The sequence below is a fragment of the Dermacentor albipictus genome, unplaced genomic scaffold, assembly GCF_038994185.2.
Source record: "Dermacentor albipictus isolate Rhodes 1998 colony unplaced genomic scaffold, USDA_Dalb.pri_finalv2 scaffold_23, whole genome shotgun sequence".
NCBI lineage: Eukaryota > Metazoa > Arthropoda > Arachnida > Ixodida > Ixodidae > Dermacentor > Dermacentor albipictus.
Window position 1 is genome coordinate 3003074 of NW_027225577.1, and position 11927 is coordinate 3015000.

General features: G+C 41.9%; 1 protein-coding gene across 1 annotated transcript in view; it reads left to right on the forward strand.

Annotated features, from left to right (window-relative positions):
• The first annotated feature begins 553 nt into the window (after window positions 1–553).
• LOC139052460 (zinc finger protein 678-like) overlaps window positions 554–11927 on the forward strand; it is a 69464-nt gene continuing 58090 nt past the window's right edge. Inside the window, exons 1-4 of the mRNA XM_070529580.1 lie at window positions 554–974; window positions 4866–4949; window positions 7786–7890; window positions 10884–11102. Coding sequence (XP_070385681.1) covers window positions 554–974; window positions 4866–4949; window positions 7786–7890; window positions 10884–11102 — 829 coding nt within the window. The remainder of the gene's footprint in view (window positions 975–4865; window positions 4950–7785; window positions 7891–10883; window positions 11103–11927) is intronic.

Consider the following 11927-nt stretch of genomic DNA (forward strand, 5'->3'; position numbering starts at 1 on the left):
TTCCACCGCACTTTCCTCCTTCCCTCACGTGCAAGGTATTTAGCCACAATCGTCAGCTAACTCTCGCAAATCAGTTGCCAGCCCTTGACGACACAGCAAAAGTCCATTTTATATGGCCAGTTTTGACAAAAATTGCTGCTAATTTCTTCCACTGTAGCCAATAGTCCGTTGTAGCGCGGTCCGTTCAAAGCGAACTTCATTGCATTAATAAAATAGGTAGAACAAACTAAGGCTGAAATATGGTCCGTTATATCCAAAAGTCTGTTGTACATGGGTCCATTTTAACGAGCGTAGACTGTATATATAGATTTTTTTACTACCAGATTGTACAGTATGTGTCTACCTTACCTTCTCGGGGTATAATCAGCTGCAGCCTGTACGCCATAAGGCTGACGGTGTCTTCCAACTTCAATCACTGGGGTATATGCTTAAGCTATTGTTGCTGGTGTGAACGCAGCATCGTCGTCATTCGAGCTCCGTCATGCGACTGTTGCCTCTGATTCTCGCATACTAGCTGCACCGAGCCAGGTGGCACGTGTAACAATATCAGGGCATGTCAGCTGTGAAATACTGGGTGGTGGTTGCCTCTGTACTAACAGCGATTCAAAAGCAAATTTTTTGCCCCCTGCACTCCAACTGGTTCCTGACGCTCACAAAGAAGCTCTTGAAAGACCACGACTTCATTGAAAAGTGCCTCAACACAGACATTGTGTTCCTCAGAGCTTTACTTGAGCAGCTGGAGGGTGGCGTACTACTGGGGTACTACTGGACGCAGAGGAAGGGGAACGTGTTCCCAATGATCGAGCAGCTAGGCAAGCCCATGTTGTTTCTGACCCTCAGCATGTCCATACCCCACAATCAGTGCTTGCTCGAAGTTGTCGAGAGAGTGAAAGAGCTGGTCAAGGTGCACCGCTGCAGGGTTGATGCTGTAGCCAGCTACCAGCAAAATGCTTCGCATAACTTCGATTCCCACAGTACGTGGGATCTGCTTAATTCTTATTTTGGTGCCAGTTTGCTGATCTGCTGGTTTAGTATTGCTGGTTTATGAGTCCGTAAACGAAATAAATGTATGTATACGGGAGAGCTATGCAAGTGAGCATCTCACAGTAACGCTCTAAATGATAGAAAATGTGACAGAAATAAATCAGTTTTTGCAACATTTGTACCTCGAAATTACATGCACAGAAATGCAAATAAAAAAGTGCACACGTGCGGGCAGGAAAAAGTGAACTGAAAGATCAGTCTTGCCAGAAGCTGAAGGGTGGCAGCACAATAAGAACTATTTCTATAAGCCGCGAAATGTTTCAGCAGCTCTGGAGCGGAACTTGGCTGCGCTTCGTTTTAAAAAGGAGCATTTTTTCAAATGTTCAGTCTCTACTGTACATATGTGGCCGTGACCACTTGGGATTTGTTTCTGTCACCGTACCAGTTCGGCAGTGACCCTCAAAGGGTTAACCTTGTTGAAATTGCATCATGCCATGGGATTCAGGCTTATGAAGCTAGACTGATGCAAAAGCATGAAAGCGAATGCTGATTTCCAGAATCAACATCATGTGCCACCTTGTTCATTACAATACTTACCTCACACTGCATCCTCAGAAAAACATTCTTACTAATGCTGTCATCGCGGTCTTTACCAGTAGAATTGTGATGGTTCGACAAGTTGCAGGTTATTTCACGGGCTTATTCTCTGCACTGATTTCAAGCTTACATGTGCCTTGAGCATGGTTCCTGTCACTTTCTGCAGATGCATCTCTGAATCTTCGGTCTTTCAGCTTAAGACTACCAAGGCTGTGTATGTAGTACAGTCAACTCTTATAAGCTGGACCTTGGCTAATTGACTTTTCGGTTAATTTGATTGCATAGGAAAGCCCTGGCGAGAAACCATGCATTGTAATGGAAGTAAGACTTGTTTAGTTCAACTATGGAGGCATTCCACTTCTGGTAACCTGTACCGGTGCACCCACATGTGTGCAGCAATTGCTAAAAGCTTGAAAACACAAGACACTAATGAGGCGGCACTGCTGCGTTTCTATATGTGAAGTGTGTTTGTTTCTATCTTTTAGTGGCCAGTGGTCCTTCCACCCAGAATCTGTCTTCACTTGTTTGGTGTCATTGCACACCCCCTTATTTAGCAGTCTGCTTTATCTGTTCAGCGTGGTGCCACCTGGGCTGTGCCATGTTGCGAGCTAGGCAGAAATCTCAAAACTGAATTTGTGCAATTCAAACAGTTAATGCTGCAAATGAGATCCCTGCATTCATGACAATACATGTCATAAATTGGTCTGTGCCAACTGATGAAAGCAACTGCTTGCATAGCTTAAAGTATTGCAAAACTTTAATTGGGTAATATTTCATTTAGAGGGACCTGAAACACTTTTCCAGCTAATAGAACGGCCTCACTATTAAAGTATGCTATCTCGGGAAACCTCCTGCTGCACAAATTTGTCAAATCCTTCAAGTGCAGTTAGAGGTAGTTATTGCATTGTTCTCTCGATGCAAGATGGGCGCTCCAGCTGCCTACATCACCATGCCTACAGGTACTTCACCCACACAGACCGATTGGAGCATGAGATTGTCACCAGCTGAAGAGTTGTCATGGCACCCCATGGTGGCCACAGTATCTACCCTACACAGTACACCAGTGCGATCGCAACAGGCCATTCGCAACAGATGCAGCTAAGCACAACTGTCGCATGTAGACTGGAAGTGCAAAGATGGAATGCTTTTTGGTCTTTTTGAGATGGCAGACATATATATTATTTATTTAACTCAATATTAGCAATAATAGTACTAACTACTGAGAATGTTCTCGTGATCATGAAATCCGCAAATACTGTTTTGTTGGCTGCTTGCGACATAGCTGCTGATGACATTGCAAAGAAAGAGAGCAAGTCAGTTTTTGACTTGCTCAAACAAGCAAGACAGTTTTTGTTTACTCAAGATTGTGAATTTCATGTTGCATGCAGTGAAATAATATTTTGCTCACAAGTTTGCAAGTGCCTCTTTTACAGATCGGTAATGTTTTCTTACTGTGTTCAAGAAGTGTTTTAGGCCCCTTTAAGATTGACACAAAGGAAAAGTCTGTAAATTCATTTTTAATGCATTTACAGACTACACACTGAATGCTCCGCTGTGCTCCGCGTTCGCTCTGTGACGCCAAGGATGAATGAGGCATGCCGACGCTCAATGCAGGAACGGGTGCCTAAAAGTTGCGATCTAAAAGTAGAAGCAGCTGCTAGAAATTGCTATTTCACCTGCTACAAAATATGCTCCAGAATGCTTCCAGTCAGTCCCATCACTCTATATAGTTCAGTCCCTTTGCAAAGTTACAAAGATCTCTTTCTTCATAGTGGACTATGTATACAATTATTTGTTAAGCATATCAGCTTCTCCTATGCATGGTAAAACAAAAACATAGTGCTTTAAAATTGGTTGAATTAATAAAACTGCACAAAAACAATCCTTCAGCAGCATCCAACCAGTGTGCAGGCATGTTGACCATTGAGCATAGCTGTGTTTTCTTGATTGGAAGCACGGATGCATACTATCTATTGTAGTAAGTGAGCTTGTAACATGTGCCACGTCAGGGTGCATAAGGTGGCCACTCAAGTTTTACTATACGGAGTCTAGAGCACATACCTGAAACAAAATATAAGCACCATAAAAACATAATATACCTAAGATAATGTATGATGCTTGGTCAAAAGTATGCAGTCTGAACTCAAAGCTGCATAATAGTGCAAGCATATACCACCCATCGCCTCGGAAACTGTGTGATGTTGCATTTGAAATAAGAAAAACAGTGTGCACTTCAATGGTTAATGCAAAGGGGACACCTTGTGCATATGTCAGTGGTGCCAACAGCTTTGTTTGTGATTCCAGGGCTTATATTTGTGCTGCAGAGTGCTTGTCTTGGCATTGCACTGTGAACACCAGATGTTTTATGCACCAACTATTTTGTTACAGGCACCTTCACCTGTATTACTATCATTACTGCTATATAGGGCTATGGTCAAGAGTATGAAACTGAATGAAAATGTCGGCATGATCATAATGGGTAACACTTGTTGAGGTCGCATACAAATGTACGCTGGACCAAATTTGACATTTAAAAACATTAATTAAATATAGCTGACAGTAACGTAAGCATTATTTCTTGTTACAATGTTATATGTGTATCCAAAATATAAGAGACTTCAAAACATTAATTGGCTTCCATGCATGCAAGCGCTACGGCTGTGTATCCAAAGTATGGAAGACTTCACCAAAACATTAATTGGCTTCCATGCATGTAAGCGCTGTGGCCAACCTTCACTCAGTTTAGGATTTCTCACACACAAAAAAAGTTTACATTTCTTGGTAAAAGATATGTCCAGGTTTTACAAATGTTGTCATTGAGTAATCGCATATCAGATTACTTTTAGCACATCAAAATAGTCTGGAAGCCACGCTGTCATTGATCTTACCTGATATTAACATCTAGACCTCCTGACAAAAAATAAAAATCTCATAGTTGGCATAATTATCTATGGTTTTTTATTTTTTTTGGCATGTTGTAATCGCAGTTTTGCTTTCTTTGTGCAGCGTCAAGGCATTCCAGCTGCCCAGCAATTGCTGAGGGTGAAAAAGCTCATCTTGGATGCCTTCACCGGTGTCATCTCTGCAACTATAAAATTGGAAGACTATCTGATCTGAAAGTACACAGGAGGGTCCACACAAGCGAATGTCCACTTGACTACCATTTGTTGATGTTGAAGCAGCACTTGTGCACCCATACAGATGAAAAGCCACCCAATGTCCTTCATGTCCTCTGAGCCTCTCACAAAGATCCACCCTGAAGAGTCACCTGCACATCCATGCAGGGAGGCATCCATCTGAATGTCCCTCGTGCCCTTGGGACTTCACATGTGACAGCCACCTTGAGAGGCAACAGTGCTGTGACATGGGCAAGCGACCATACTGCTACACAGTCTGCTCCTTGTCCTTTATGCATTTAACTCAGAATTACGGGCTTGTTGCTCATGCTAACTTTCCTGCATTCTGGCAGCCCAAAAGGACTAGACAAGGGACACAGACAAACAGAAAAGGCATTGACTTCAAGTCATGGTTTATTGCAATATGGCACGGATGAGCTGGCACATAAAACAACTGATAGGGGAAAAGGGAGGGAGAAAAGTTTTGTTGAAGTAAACTAGTTATACATTTTTCCATATGCATTACAATCCTCAATCCAGACATCTTAGTTCTTTTGATTATACCACTGAAGAGGCATTCGCACATGTTATTTTCAGTGTTTTCGGAAAGTCCTCAAAATTTGTTTTTGCTTGTTGATTAGAGAGCTTTAGCTTGTCTGGTATTCGGGTAAATTCAGACAGAGTAGGCGCTTAGGGGAAGGGGCAGAGGTGTAAACGTGAGCGACCTGCATTGTGCAGCCAAATTGTGGCGCAGAGCTCGGACAGACAAAAACAGCTAATATTTCAGTAACCAAGTGTATTCTACCTCGCTGCTAGTGTAAATTTTCTGGAGTGGCATAATCGTGTTGCTGCCAAAAATTTACACCCGCAGCAAAGTAGAATGCGTTTGATTACTGCAATATTATCTGTTTAAGCTCTGTGCCACCAGGTGGCTGAACCATGCTGGCCGCTCTCATTTACACTTATACCCCAACGGCCAGTCCACCTGCGTTTACCCGAATGCCTGACAAGCCAAACTTTCTATCAAAAGTGCACGAAACATGTACCTTATGTATTTCACTGATGTATTGGTACATTTTTATGTTTCTGTCCCACCATGTCACTGATGTACCTATACGTTCTCCCCGTTCTCCAATCATATGTACACTCTAACACACTCTTAGCAAACTCCAAGGTGGTTCTGTCATCTGTTGTACATTTCTAGAAGCACATTTTCTCCTTTGCCTGGGTTTGTTCAGTCTAGGATTTTGTTAGCGGCTGCGGAATGCGCTTTTTCATAGACATGGTTCCGCCACGCGCATCCCTGCAGATAAGAGGAATGACTCCCTGACTTTGTGCACCGCCATGGCAGCAATTTTCTATTCAGATATTCATGATATGTACAAAGCCACCACTCTTGCTTTTTTCTGCCCTCTGTCAAATGCTTACAAAGTTCTTTATGTCTTCGGCTACCTGAACTATGGCACGCCTCCTTTAGCAATGAGGGTGCCCCTTTCGTCAATGTGCTTTCTCCAGAATGGCTCTGTTGTATTTCTTGCATCTGTTGTTCTGTTTGCTTTGTCTGGCCGAGTTTGAATAAATGGAAGTGCTCTTTTCTAAACTCCTTCCTTTCTAACTAAAGTGGCACCTGTCCTGACTCTCAATATAAGCCAAGTTCAGACTCGAAAGGTGACCGCTTGTCATTCCAGGAAGAGGCAACTTCCACCACATTGTATTCTGGTGAAAAAACCGAGGACGATGGTGTTTTTGAGTCTGCTGGGCATATTATTTTTGTCAGCTAGGAATCTGAGCACTATAATAAGTGAACATTTGCCATTATTATGTTATTTCTCCCCTATCGTGTAAACAAAATTGACCTGTGTTTGTTTTATAACATCTGAGGGGGAAAAAATTCTACAGGTTTGTCACCTAAAAATAACTTAAAGGGTTAAAATGCTCTTCTAACTCTTCAGATTTATTCCAGATTTGGTTTTTGTATCTATCTTGAAATGGGATAATATGGAATAGATTGCACCTTGCTATAGGATACGGACTGGGTAAGTTAGACTGGTATGAATATCTGAATTGAAATTCCATTCCGCAGTAACTTCTATCGTGCATGATGGGATGTTATCTTCTTCTGTTAGGTCTGCGCTTTGTTCCCTCTGGGTTCCAGTGCTTCTGTTCCTTATGGAGCTATTTTTCTTGATTATATATTGTTTGAGCTTTTTATTGTCTTCTAGCTCATAAATGTTTCTTTACAGCTTGACCTTGATTAAGAATTCAATGCACACGGTGTCTCTGAAAACTAATTAAATTGCAGTTTTGGAAATCTGCATTGCTAATTTTTGTTGATATGTTAATTCATTCACTAATGGCATATGATCATCTTTTGGTGTCATTAACATTTTATTGTGTTGGATGATAAAAGCTTAGTTTAGGGATGGAGATTGATGTCCTCTTTATTTTTGCTGTATAATGCACTGTTGTGAAATATTAATCAGGAATTTAAATTTTGAGCCTAATGTTATGAGATATGTTCTTGTTTCATTCTGCTTGACTCATTATATTTGCAGAAGGGTTGAAATCTGGGCCAGTTGGTACATACTTGAACGAAAAAACCAGTCAAAAACACAAAGGACAAGAGGAGAGGTTCACACCACAACAACTGGACTATCAACTGAGGTTTATTAGAATCGGTGTAGTCCCAGCAAGGCCAGCAGAGCATGCGCAACTGCATCATCGCTAATCACATAGCATTAAAAGACAAGAAACGTTTCTATCGGGACCGACTTAGAAATTCAAATTCTTTTTCATGCAAGTGCACCGAGGTTGTACTAACGCAGTCATCACCTAATAAACTGATGTAGTACGCTTCCAAGATTTCTCGCTCTTCTTTGCCCTTGCCCCTACCAAGAATCGTCACATTGCTAAACAAAGGATAACAACTGAATCACAGAGACAGGTTCATGGCAGAAGTTAGTAAGTCAGTTTCTTCAGCGACAGTTGACGGCCCTCCCAGTGCAGGATCCATTCAGTGTGGCTAGCTCGGCAGTGGTGGTAGAGGTCCTTAATAGTGGGATCCCTAGTGCCAACATGGCCTTTTCAGTTGACATTGAAGACCTCTTCTACAGCATTCCCCATGATGAACTCTTTGTAGCTGTGCGTAAACTTATTGATCACTGCAGTGCTGTAAACTTCCAGAATGCATGTGGTATGTCGGTGGATGCCTTTCTAGAGCTCCTATCCTTTTATCTGTCATCCACTGTTGTTGAATTCAAAGGATCCTTGTTCCTTCAGAAAAAAGGAATATGTATTGGCTCTAGCGTTGCCCCAGTGCTTTCCCAGATATTTTTAGCAAAATTTGACAGGAAACTTCAAGGCTTCCTTCTAAACAAGCGTGTGTGCAAAGTTTTTAGGTATGTGGACGATTTTTTAGTACTTTTAGAGCTTTTACCAAATGACACTCTGCCTGCAGCAGTAGACGATGTATTGACTGCTTTTAAAGCTTCTTCACGCACTATTAATTTCACTCATGAACTTCCTAGCAATCATTCCATCAGGTTCCTAGAACTGCAACTAACATTCTTTGACGACGAGCATTTGTGCTGGATGTGTTCACCTAGGGGCAAGAAAGCTCTTTTACCATTTGTATCTGCACATTCAAAGATTGTAAAAAGAGGGATTGCAATGAATTGTTTCCGCAATGAACTTGAAAGAAGCTGTCATCACGCCATTAAAAGTAGCTTTGACGCACAATCCCAACGTTTAGAAGCCGCAGGGTTCCCTCCGCCTCTTTTGAAAGCGGTGGCTGAATCGCTGCTTCAGAGGCTAAAGAAGGAACGTACGAAGCGGGTAGATGGTGGGGCTATTGAACGTAGGAAACTTGAAGTTATGCCGTATGTGCATAAAGTGAGCCACAGTATCAAGAAAGTTGCCGCCAAGCAGGGAGTAAGTGTTGTGTTTTCTGCCCCTTGTAAGCTTTCGGGTCTGTGTTGGCGCATTTCTCGAGGCAGGGCAAGGAACCATGTTTGCACAACGCAGCATGAAAACCGTTTCACGGCATGTGCTGCAGGGGTTGTTTATAAGTTCCCTCTCATGTGCGAAAGATCTTACATAGGCCAAACCGGTCGATGTATTAATGACCGCCTGCGTGAGCACCACTCCTCCCTGGGGTCAGATAACGGTACAAACTTGCCTCGCCATTGCAATGAGTGTGGTTGTTATCCTTTGTTTAGCAATGTGACGATTCTTGGTAGGGGCAAGGGCAAAGAAGAGCGAGAAATCTTGGAAGCGTACTACATCAGTTTATTAGGTGATGACTGCGTTAGTACAACCTCAGTGCACTTACATGAAAAAGAATTTGAATTTCTAAGTCGGTCCCGATAGAAACGTTTCTTGTCTTTTCATGCTATGTGATTAGCGATGATGCAGTTGCGCATGCTCTGCTGGCCTTGCTGGGACTACACCGATTCTAATAAACCTCAGTTGATAGTCCAGTCGTTGTGGTGTGAACCTCTCCTCTTGTCCTTTGTGTTTTTGACTGGTTTTTTCGTTCATTATATTTATACTGTGAAACAATGCAAATGATTGGATAAAATAAACATGTGAGCACATGAGAACTTGTAAGCTTAGTGGCCCATTTAGGTTTTGGATGGAGTACTAGACTATTCATTACATAATTTATTTTTATGCTCTGCAACATATGTTGTAATCTTTTATGTAGTAAGAGCAATGGTGTACTATGGCCCATTGTTAGTTGTGTTGTCTACAATGGAGATGACCGTGAAGCGCATTCATGGAGCGCATTTCTTGTTCCAAATTAAGCTAGTTATTGCATTGTGAAATGACATACTTTGTTTATTTTGTTTGAGAACACACTTTGTTTGAGAAGTTTATGTCATCTTATTCTTGATAATGTGGAAGCTTGGGCGAGTTGGTGATTCAATATCGACATGTTTGCACTGCACAAAAGACGAAAACTTGAAGGAAGAATACAACACAGGTGCTACACAGGCATGTTCTCTATTGATCTATGTTTTTGTTTATGGGTTATTGACGTCTTGCATGCTTGGTAAACAAAGAGTGACTAATTAAAACAACTCACATGATGAAAATAAGCAAAAGAAAATGCCGAAGCAGAACCTGACCGTACTATGCAGGCACATTGATCATTGAGCACTGCTGGGTGTTCTAGGCATTATGGATGTAATAAATAGCTTAGGTCATGAATTACCAGCATAAAACCACGAAAAACATGTAATGACTTAGCATGCTCGACCAAGGACATCTGGTCTCAATTCAGCACATTGTGCAAGTGTGCTTCTTGTAGCCTCAGAAACTGTATGGTAACGAATTTGAAAAGGAAGAAAAAAAAGAGTGGAGGGGAAGACTTGTGATTGTATCGTTAGTGCAAAGGGGTGACCTTTTTGAACAATTATGTGGTTGAGGAGATTGTACTCGTCCAGGAGAGTGGTTATTTTGGCATTCCACTGAGAACACCAGACGGTTTGTTGTTCTACTGTTTTGACAGTGGCACCTTCAATTATATTGCACTTGTTACTGGTGTAGATAGGTACTGGTGAAGATGGTGTAGAAACGTCTGTGCACCATGTCTGACATTTAGAAAAAAAAATACCCTAAATAACTGACAGTGGCATACATTTTTCAGCAATAAGGGAAGGTATATGGGCTTATTGGTATGGTATCTTTGTTGCAGTGCAGACAGAATGACAACGACAAAGATACATTGGACAGCACACAGTGCTATGCTCTGTCTAATTTATCTTTCCGTGTCCCTGTCAGTCCGTTTGCACTGTATAATGTGTATTGTTTTTATTTGATTGTTATCAAAGATATCGTGAAAGCATTTTGTTCACTATAGTGATTTATCGTAAAATCTTTAAATATAGCATGAAATATTTTGTTTGACTGAAGCAAAGGCACATGCAAACACTGTACTCTACCTTCTCTCGTTTCAATAAATTTTAATGGTGCAACCCCTCCCCCTTTTTTTAGGAAAGTATGTTCACATTTCACAAACTTCGTCCTTAAGCATTCACACATATAAGAATATTGAGCAAATCAGAAAGGTCAACCAGATCAACCTATAGAACTGCTGCATGAACAAAAGGCTCATGATTAGCACTAGCATCGTTTTATTCTGATTTTTGCCTTTCCTAAGTGTAGCTTGTTTTCTTTGTGCAGGATCAGGCAGTTCTACCTCGCGAACAACTGCCGAGCATGACAAGTCACAGCAGAGATGCCGTCTCCGATGTGACTTCTGTGACTACGAAACTGGAGAACTGTTATGTCTGAAAGAACACGTCAGGCTGCACACCATTGCAGGTCCACTTCTGTGCCACTTGTGCCCTCAGAGTTTCTCGCGACGAGACACACTCAAGAAACACCTACGCATCCACACAGGCGAGAAACCATTTCACTGCACTTCATGCCCTCAGAGCTTCTCGCGAAAGGAATCCCTTAAGGAACACCTACGCATACACACAGGCGAGCGGCCATTTAAGTGCCCTTCATGCCCTCTGAGATTCTCACGTAGGTTCACTCTGAAGAAGCACCTGCGCTTGCACACAGGTGAAAGGCCATTTCCATGCCATTCGTAACATCAGAACTTCTCAAAAGGAGGTAGCCTGAATGATCATTTATGCATTGACTAAGGTGAGTAGCCATATCAGTGCTCCTTGTGCTCTCAGACTTTTTTACTAGCCATTAAGTCGAGATGTACTTGGACAGTCACATGGGCAAGTTATTATACCACTGCCGCTCTAAGTCCTTTGTGTGTGCCACTCACTTGAGCGAACACATGGAAACACAGCACCACAATGCCATGGTGTTGGTCATCTGCTATGTTGGTGTATTTCCTGTAGTAAATGTAGTAAATTGCGTCACTCCACTGAATGCACCAGAATGTATTTTACCCAATGCCAAAGTGAAAGTATTTGCAGTGCCCAGCACCATGCCACATTTGATGGTTGTGTAGTAAGTGGTGTGTGTGATGTTCATAATTCACATGTGATGGCTCTCAAACACTTGGGAAGCAGCATCCTTGTAGCCAGAGTGACAGAAATTTATAGCAGTAGACGATACTCGGAAATCTCCTGTGACACCTTTGCTATGTTTCTTTATTTATTTTATATATAATGCAGACCAACACTTTGGTCCAAGTAGAAGGGGAAAATGAAACAATTAATCAATCAAAACATAAAAACAGTGTGGTACCTTTAAAACATC